This window comes from Anomalospiza imberbis, chromosome 3, assembly GCF_031753505.1.
Source record: "Anomalospiza imberbis isolate Cuckoo-Finch-1a 21T00152 chromosome 3, ASM3175350v1, whole genome shotgun sequence".
Lineage (NCBI taxonomy): Eukaryota > Metazoa > Chordata > Aves > Passeriformes > Viduidae > Anomalospiza > Anomalospiza imberbis.
This window is the reverse complement of record NC_089683.1, coordinates 102507473-102517566: the sequence shown is the minus strand read 5'-3', so window position 1 is coordinate 102517566 and position 10094 is coordinate 102507473. Positions and strand designations below refer to the sequence as shown.

General features: G+C 39.2%; 1 protein-coding gene across 1 annotated transcript in view; it reads right to left on the bottom strand.

Moving 5' to 3' along the window:
- Positions 1-432: 432 nt before the first annotated feature.
- Positions 433-10094, bottom strand: part of XPO1 (exportin 1) — a 33880-nt gene continuing 24218 nt past the window's right edge. The window contains exons 13-25 of the mRNA XM_068186154.1: positions 9652-9790; positions 8201-8382; positions 7226-7382; positions 6960-7123; positions 6217-6351; positions 5768-5951; positions 4551-4657; positions 4001-4195; positions 3591-3759; positions 2719-2853; positions 2437-2596; positions 2262-2358; positions 433-1480 (exon numbers count right to left, since the gene is read on the bottom strand). Of these exons, the coding sequence (XP_068042255.1) occupies positions 1334-1480; positions 2262-2358; positions 2437-2596; positions 2719-2853; positions 3591-3759; positions 4001-4195; positions 4551-4657; positions 5768-5951; positions 6217-6351; positions 6960-7123; positions 7226-7382; positions 8201-8382; positions 9652-9790 (1971 nt within the window). The 3' untranslated portion in view covers positions 433-1333. The remainder of the gene's footprint in view (positions 1481-2261; positions 2359-2436; positions 2597-2718; positions 2854-3590; positions 3760-4000; positions 4196-4550; positions 4658-5767; positions 5952-6216; positions 6352-6959; positions 7124-7225; positions 7383-8200; positions 8383-9651; positions 9791-10094) is intronic.

The following is a 10094-nucleotide window of genomic DNA, read 5'->3' as shown; positions in this document are numbered from 1 at the left end:
CTTCATATATCTGTGAAAATCATTTAACTACAAAACTTTAGGTAGAAAAATAACTGTAGATCTTGTCTACTCGTGTTATTAACATGGACTATTATTAACTGTTCAGTCAAGATACAGTGCAATACCTCTTTGAAATTAATTGCAAAGAGTCCAGAGAGAGAAAGAGCAAGAGTACCTCATTCCTGGCATTTCATAGTAACGTGGTATGGAATAGTTATCCACAGAGGTAAGTCAGAACAGCTACTGTACTTCCAAATGGAACCCAACTTAGTTTGTGGTAACTTCAAGCACAACCAAAGTCCTTGAGATGAGGCAAGCCAGAAGCAACAGTTATCTAGACCTCAAGGAACTTTTCCTACACCTTCAAATACAAATCTTAAATATGATCACAGCATTTTCATCCAATAAAAGAATAAGCCAAAGAAAGAAAAATAAATGTAAACCAAGTTTATTTTGCTCTTAAGTAGTGTTCTTTAAGCACTACAGCATGGTAAACAATGTAAATTAGTATAAGTCATCTCAAAAGCCAGTTTTTTTTTTATTTTATGAGTTGTTAAAAAGATGCAGCCTATTCTAACAGGATAAATATTTTAACCATTTCACTTCGAGTTAATGAAGGCTCACAAATGAGCAACACTCCTCATTGAGGAAAACAAAAAGCTGTTGTCGACAAAGCGACAGCACACACACAAAAACAAAAGAACTGTGTAAAAATAACTAACTGTACTGTGTTCCCATACTCTTTAGAAGTTGCTTTACAATGGGATGATATGCACATGATCTTGCTGCAAACTTGCCATACAACTTGCAAATACACATAGCCTATAGCCTTACCACTCAGTCCAGAAAGCTGCTAACTGATCAGAACAAACGCAGCACTAGAATCCTCTGCTTAACAATTCATTCAGTCTGCTTTACTCTTTACCTTTCCTCCTAGACTGCAGGACAGACTAGAAAGAAAATGACTCCGAATTAAAAATCAATACTCTTACAGGAAATTGTATTATTTTGCAATATAGTCTTTTAAAAGTTACGCTTTGCCTATTTTCCCCTTAGCCACAAAATGGGCATGAAGTAATTACTTTGAAAATGCCTTAATTTTCAACTTCATGCAAATCTAAATAAAGATGACCAAACAAAAGCTTAAACAATGGAAGGATATTTCACAGAAAATTTCTTATACAAAAAACACATAAGAAAAAGGGCCACTAGGTGACATTTTAATTTACAAATTGGCATCATTTTGGTCAACAAATATCCAAGTGCTGTTTTCTTCTATCACAACAAAGTAGCTGTACAGAAAGAAAACTGCAAAACTTGTTTTATTTTTGTTTTAATCGCACATCTCCTCAGGAATTTCATGTGGATTAAGGATGCCAGGTACAGACATCTGAAGTTTATGCTTCTCCTCTTGAGCCTGCCGAAGGGCTGTTTCTCTCTCCTCCAAGAATAAGTCTGATGTGTCTTCACCTGCAAATTCCTGGGATAATTCACACAAAAACATCAGTTTATTGTCAAGTCCTTAAGGCAGAATAATAGCTTCCAAAATTATACAGGAAACATCTTCCCTTCCTGTTCCCTGACAGGCTACTTGCATGGTTTTCTGCTTCTAAGGTCACAACTAATATAAAGCAATATTTGAAGATGTTCACCGTGTGTTACAGAATGGGATGCCAAACCTGGCATCTACAGTCTATCACCATTAAAGCAGAATCATTACAATTCTGAAATACCTGAAAATTAGTCTCAAAAATAATTAACAAACTATTTCCTTCAATCTTATCATTCCAGCATCTTTAGAAAAAAATAAAGGCATAGCATTAGTGTAGTGAATTTCAAAACTGGTCCCAATTCCAAGCAGAATGAAAAAAATCTGGTTAAAACCACACTTATTTCTCACTAGATTTAGTTCTGCAGTTGTTTGAATTTCACATTTTTTCAATTTGTTTTCAATTTCACACTTATTTCCCATTAGACTTAGTTTTGCAGTTGTCCTAAGACATAAGGATTGTGTGCACAATGTAGAACAGAAGCAATGATGTTCAAACCCAATTTATGAAGTGAAATCCCAGTGAAACAGGTTCAATGAACACTACTCAGTCACACAAGCCATTGGACAGAGTTCTTACTGCATTTTAAAAAGATGCAAAATAACTTCTATTTCTCAAACAAGCCCTGGCTCCACACTGTTCCAAAAGCTTTCCACCAATATCCTGCTGAAAATTATTTTTAATTTCTTGAGAAAAGCATGCCCAACACACCTTGATTTGGACCAGGAAATCCCTTAGATGTTCCTTGAAGGCAGGAATATCCTGGTTTAAACTGAAGAGTCCTGTTACGAACAGCTTAACCTGGGCACTAACAGCAAACACATCAGTTAGAATTCCAAGAAGAAAGAACCCACCGAGAAGCATTAATGAATCATGGCAGACTTACTCCTGCAGGTGAGGAAATGCAGATTTGAGGAGATTAGCCACATACTCCTGAATAAACATTTGGTTGTTCACTGGATTTCCAGGGTTTAAAGGAGTACTTATCTTTCCCTCTTCTACCAAGTTGAACATGTAGGCAAGGATTGACGCATGCATTGTCAAACCTGCGTAGATCAAAGGCAGACACAGGCAGTTGTTATTCAGAACATCCTGTTCTGCATGACAATATTTTGATGTTCAGATGGGTGCTTTGCAGCACCTGCCTCACACACAGGCACATTCTCACCTGCAGTGTGCGAGGTGTCTGTGACCACAGAGAAGATGTGCTGGAGGATATCGCAGAAATACGTCTGATAGAAGCTCTGGGCAGCCGTCTCCTCCTGTGCAACGTTCTGCAGTAGGGTGTATAGGATCTGAAGTCCTGCAAAACAGGCATTGAAAAAGTGACCTAGAGAACAGTATTCCAGCAGCTGGGAGATTTTGGCCTTTTCAAAACAACAGGAATATCCCAAGAAATCCTGATGGGCAGCAGGATGCCCAGCATGGCACATGTGATGGCTTTGTGAGGCACTGCCCCAGGCTGGCACTAGAGGGCACCGCCTCCCAGACATGGCACGCCCCTTCAGCTTCATTATACTATCATTGGCATATCATTAACATAAAGAGCTAATCACAACGTTTAATGATCAAAACCCTCTACCCAGACATGTGTTGGCTATTTAAATAAGGAAAGAGGTTTTAATGTTTAGAATTAAATGGAAACTTTCATTACTTTACTTGGTGAAATGCAACTGAAAAAACATCCTCTCTCCCCATCCCTAAATGGCTAAAAGAATCACTGGTTCCACAATCTTTTGTGGTACCATTTTAAGCTGCTGCATCTGTTCAGCCATTTCAGAAGAGTGCCAATGCTCAGGTGGCAAAGCAAGCAAGAAGAAACTGTAACAGTGCTCTCTTCCAGCTACAGGAATGAATCAACAACCAAACAACCCATCCATGGATCCCTGGCTGACACCTTGGAGCTGAGGCAGAGGAATTCTATCCTTGTGCAAATGAAGAATCATGTGCACAATATGCTAACTTTGATTAAAGAAAAGGAACTAAAAGAACAGCATTCTACCAGAAAATCTCTGACCCGTATTAAACACTTCCATTTACCTGTATCTGCAACATTTCTCATTGTGTGTTTGAAAGCCCAAATAATAGAATCCAAGACAAGTTTGAACTGTGCAGGTGGAATAGCCAGGAAGGCTGGGAAGCACTGAGAATTTACAGCTTGAAGTAGCAAGAAGAAGTTTGTTCTATGTTCAGGATATTCTTCAAAGTCCTAGAAGGGAAAAGGGGAAAAAGCCAAGTCTCCTTAAGTTCTGTCATGGCATCTTCCATTAAAAAGAGCAAATCAGTACATACTGCACACTTAGTGAGGAAATACTTGACTGAGCAGTAGTGGTGCTCTTACACTTTAAATATTTATCAATTTTAGCAGTTTGTCCTACACTGACATGATCCCACACGTTGCAATGATGTTCAGAGGGAGATGTCTTATCTCAGGTTTCAAAGAGAAATACCTTGTTGATCATGTTTAATGTGCACTCAAAAACAGCATCGAAGATCTGAGGTATTTCAGCAGTGATGTGTACCCCCAGCTTGTTGACAATGATAGCCATGGTACTGAGCACCTCGGGCTCCCGAGCGGCCGGCACGTTCCGCTGGTAGTCGATGAGAACTGCATCCAACAACGGAGGAACAAAGTTTTCAGCTACCTGGTTGGAAGAGTAAGCCAGGTTATAGCAGTGCAGCTACTGGGCAGAGTCTCCAGCACAGTTAGCAGCCAAGTTAGTTCCTCCTTCAGTAACAGGTGATACCTTTCCTGAGGAAGTTGAAGTTCCCATCCTCTGTCTCCATATTAAATCTCTTTGTCTCCCTTTAGGATTAGTCTCAGCTAAAATTAACTGAAGTATCTCAAGCATTGCTCAGGCTTACCTCTTTTAATTCCACTTCCTCCATTATATCTTAGACACCTCCTGAAGGAAGTTCTTGTGACCAACAACTTAACACAAAGCAGAGTTCTTCTCAATTCTGTCTTAGGAGTTATTTGTACAAAATGCATCCACTTACCATCTGCGGATCATTGGACCTGCTCACCCAGCCAGAAATTAATTTTAAAGTTTCCCTTTTTACAGTCCTCATACTTCTAATCAAGGGCTGCTTTGTTACCATTTCACCTGGAAAATTGTAAAGCTTCAGTTAATTGTGTGAGGTGCCAAAAAAGCCCAAATCAAACAAAAAACCAAAACCAAATAAATAAAAGCAAAACAAAACACAAACTCCCCCCACAAAAAAAGCAAAAATAAAAAAACCCCACCAAATTAACTTGATATTAACAAAACAGAGAATACTTGATTTTTATATCTGAATGGCAAAGACTATTAAAGACTTCCTTTGTCTTTTAATCTTTGCCAGTTGTAAAAACATTCTCTGAGGCAACTGCAATCACAGCAGTTGCTGCTCTAGGAGCTCACCAGGCCCACAGCCCCAGTAACTGCTTCCTCAACTTCACTGTGTCTGGCAATGATGAATTCTGGCCATTAGATCAGCTGAATGAAAAGTTATTGATTTCTCTGCCAGTTCTATTCTGAATTCCGAGAAGCTACTTCAAGGTAAACCAGCTGTGCAGTTACCAAGCTGCATTTAACATTCCAGTTTCCAGGTACATCTTGTGCACTGGCCAGAAAACTGGGCACAGCACAGAATTCAGCAACTGACTCATTTTATCTTGTAATGGACTACTACAGAAGCACATTCTGCTGAGATGCCACAGGCCCTAAGTTAGCTGGTAAAAATAAGGGAGGTAATTGAGAATTCCTTCTGTGATTGCAAGCCTGGTTTACCACAACTTTCAGGCATCTTCACTCATTACATTTCTGCTAGACAGCCTTGTAGCAGCACACTCTCATCCTAAAACCCTGCTGACATTTTCTGAAGTAATGAACAAGATTCTATTTACAGACAGTCCTTTAATACTCAAAAGCAGAGCAAGGTAAAAGAACACAGGCTACACCGCATCTCAGCAAGATGCTTATCAATTTGAAGTGAGCATCCCTGGTGTTCTGCATTCTCCTAAACTTGATCATTTATAGATGTTTCTTCCTCCCTCTAAAGCTGGGAGCTCTTTATTTGAATACAACATCTGTTAATAAACAAAGATTTAAGTGAGCATTTTCAGTCCTTCTCCACTCTCCCAAACAGTAAAATTAACCTAACTGGGATGTACTCTGGAACCTAATGGCAGACACTGCTAAATCCCATTTTCAGAAGAACATGGAGTTTCTTACCATTAGCCTGAATAGCTGCAGAAATATTTTCACTTAGGCACTTGTACACATTCAGCATATCTAAATAAATTCTTCCAAGCTGAATCACAAAGGGGTGGCCAACTGCTTTACATGCTCGTACATTGGTTTTCAGAATGCTACCAAGCTGCTTAACTGTTTCAGGATCCTTTAGAATATCAACATTCTGTGAAAAAAAATAGAGTTAATCTTTATTAGTGAATACAAACACCCTTTGGCTTTCAATATAAAAGCCTAAGTTTAAATAATTTATTTTATACACTGCCTTAAAGAACAGGTAACTCAAATTTATGGAGTTCTGTCTCAGCCATCATATAATGAAGTCCAGCCTAACTCCGTGCAATTAGTGTGAAAAATACAACCAGGGGAGGGCAAACATTTAGCAGGGTTTTTGACCTGAACACAGAACACATTAAAATGGAAGAGCTCACCTTTGTTGCCTGCTGAATGATGCTGTCCCACACCTGGTTGGGCAGCAACATGTACTTTTCTATCAGATGCTCCTGCACACTCTGGTCTGTCTGTGCCCCAATCATGTATCCAACTGCTTCATAAAATGTGTGCACCTGATGGGAACAGCAACACCACAAACACCGAGCTTAAAAAGGACTAAGGAAAAACTCAGTTTTACAAGACATGTTTGAATTGTGCACTGGCTCCCATCCATCCTGGAAGTATCTTTTTCCAGGTGCCAGATCCACTCTGCCTGAAGTTTCAGTACATTCAGTGTGCAGGTGCACATTGCTCTCATTTCATGAGCCATGCCCTTCCCAGACAGATTTCCCCTTCCTTTTTTAGAAAGGACTGGATTTTTGATTTTCCCTTTTTGGATTGCTCCTCGCTCCCTCCTTCTCAAATATAAGAGCTGTAGGTATATACTGTTAAGAGTAGGATATTGCTCTTTCCATAGCAGAATCACCAAGTTACATGCCATGTCCTCTTGAAGACATTCCAGAAATCAAAATTCCAACTAAATGCACTTTAATTCTCCTTCCAAACATTCCAAATGACATCTCAGCAATGCAACTTGACCATGGTATTAATACCCTGACACTGTGCCTGATAAAAACTGAAGAATAAGATTCAGCCCTTGCAAAATCACCCCCAACATTTCAACAGGAAGGAACTGTGCATTGATCTTTAGGAATTATCCACAACCCCAAATAGAACCTACCTGTTGTGGCTGAAGATCACAGATGATTGTGTTGATGTTGTTCAGGATTTCATCAATAAATGGCATGACCTCTCCCACCTGAACCTGGACAAAGTGTCGGCGGCATTTTTGTGCTATTTTTATGAAGGTATCACAAGCCATATCCTGCACACCGTCGTGAGTTTCTAAATGAAATTAAGGCAGTTACTGCTTTGTATTTTTCCTCTCCATGTATAGGCATCTTTTTTTATAATTAAAACAGCAAATTTAGAAAAGCAGATAATTACCATGCATAAATTCAAACAGCTTGTTGACTACTGTCTTCAAAAATTTCCAGTGAGCTCTCAAAAAACGTGGGTATTGACCTACTATATACATTATATTTGATGCAATAATGGCTTTATTGTCCTTTCCTCGCTTTTGTTCACAGAGTCCCAGGAGATCCTACAACACAACAGATTCTTAAGTTTCCTCTTCAAGTTTGTCTATTTCCATCAAAAGCATTACAAGCATAGCATCCTATAAGTAGCTATATTAAAGGTGGTTGCCCACAATCAAACTCAAAATCCAAATGAAGAAATAAAAGCCCAAACAAGTGCATTAAGACTGGGGCGATGCAATCATTTAAGTTTCATCCAAACCCTGATCACTGTGTTTTAAACTAAGAAATCTCCATTTTAAATTATAACTAAGAATTCCTGCAGGGGGAGTTCAACAAGCCTTACAGTACTCAATACTGGCTGAGCAGCTGTTAGATAAAAATACAGACTCCACATCAAATAGAAGAAATTAAACTACAACTTCTGTATGACTAAAAATGAAATATTCTGTAGCCATCTCTATATTACCTGTTAAAGCCCATTACTCTTGTAAAAATATTATCCACATATTAACCAAACTTTAAGTTTTATCAATGAACATACAGATATAGCAAAAGAGCAAGGGGTTAGGCTAGTTACAGTCATGGATTACTTTGTCACTCTGTTGTATCTCATAAGCAATCCCTTTCCATATCTTCTGCATCCCCAAAGAATACGTTTAATCATAAATTAAATTTTATCTGATGAAAAGGCTACTTGGATCAATGCATTGTTCATCACTAACTTATTCATCACCCCTAAATTCCAGATGGAAGATTTCCCATTCATTTTTTCTTATCCACAAAGGCAGCTTTCTAAGATCACAGAGCAGTATTTCTGCAAGCTTGGTTTCTTCAGCACAAACTTAAGTGTATCCAAGCTGTTAGTTCTGCCCCACCATACCTTAATTACTGTAACCAGGAATCTCTTTTCATCTTCTTCGTGCATGGCACCGCTGATGGAGCCGATAGCCCAGCACAGGGTGTTCAGATTCTTCCATGACCACTCCGTTCCATTCACTTGATTGTGAAGCTTTTCAGTCATAATTCGTTCTGTGTCTGCATAGTCCAGATGTGTGAGATAAACTGAAAGACATCAACGTGGAACCTTTTAAAGCAGCAGCCTGGAGCTCAACTCCAAAAGCAGTTACATAAGAACACACTGAAGCTCTCAGGTAAAAGTATCCTGTTTCCTTCCTGAAGTCATGACATCACGAGGTAGAAATTTGCTCAAATTATTTTAAAGATGGACAATAAATTTTATTGAGAATTTAAGTTATAAGGGATCACAGCAAAACATCACATGCAGTTGATGTGATAAGTCTAAATCAATACATGTCCCATGTGATACCAAAGTAAATTTTTATCAAAAGGCATCTGTACTGAAGACCTGCAGAAAATATGGGATTGGCTGCCTATGGGGGACATTATACAGTGTGTAAGCTCACACATTTTCTTCAGCTCTGTATTTTATTGCTGGTAGCAATAAGCCACAATTAAATTGGAGCCGGTGCTCCTGAACAGGTCTAGGTGGAAGATTCAGGTATCACAACTCAGTCACTTGCATCAGCCCCTAACAGGATTATTGTCTCCAATATAAAACTCTAAATCCCAGCAAGTCAAGAGCAATTTATGGCCAGGTTCAGAAATAGATTTTTACTGTACCACAGAATACAGCTTCCACCACATTCTCCCCCTTTTTATTTTTCCCAGTGAATCTTATAGGTAATACAAACCTGACCTGCATTTTCATAGAAATAATCTTGTATCTGGCAAAACAAATTAGGCTCACGACATATAGTAATTGTTTCACAGAACAAAAATGGTTTTCATATTCCACATGCAAATGTATTAATTAACATTGGCTATACCTACATCCCAGCAGACAGGTGAGAATAAAAACACCCACTTCACCCACATACACTTTGCATCTCACAAGCTTTCCAACACACACATTCCTAGTGCATCAACCTGATGCTCAACATTCATTCCCATCTGCATTTGAGAAAATAAATTTAATATTGAATAATGTCCCGAATATCTGACAACTCTACTCCCTTTGTTCCCTCAAGTTACGAGCTGGACTCTTGATATTGTTTCCTGCCTCAAAAAACTTCGTCACTGCAATAACTGAGGACAAAATTAAGCAGTGTATTACTATTCCATCAGGTTCTAAAACACTACATGCCGCAAACTTCAGAGCGGCCACTGCCTCCTCCCTTTCCAGTCTGTGTAGTACTCCTTGCTGATAACCATTTCACCCACAGAGTAATTCAGATGCTAAGATAACATACTACAGTACTCTGATGGAGCCGCACAAACCCACAGCACACAAACTGCAGCCAGTTCACTTACCCAAAGTTTCTCTCATATTTTTATACAAGTTTATGGAATCCGTGTCCTTCATGAATTCCCGAACTACCTCCCCTTGATCATTCTCCACAACCAGGACTTCTTCAGGCTTGGCCATGCGGCTGACCATGAGCAATCGAACCTGGGGGAAGTTAAAACTCCATCAAATTGCAACCACCAACACCCTCCCAGCTGCACAAGTGTCTCCAGAGCACTCTGTCCAGGCAGCCTCAAACACAGACAGGTTATATCCACCTACCCAGACATGTCAGCTAACAAGCCATTGAAGATAGAGCCTGCTGACTTCTCTCTCTCTCTCTCCAACGAACAAGCAGAGTACTTAAAGAAACCCCAACCTATGCAGTATTTATACTACAACAGTAAGTTCAAAATGCTTATGTAATATTAGGGGTCTTTTAAGGACCACTTTTCCCAAACACATGGGT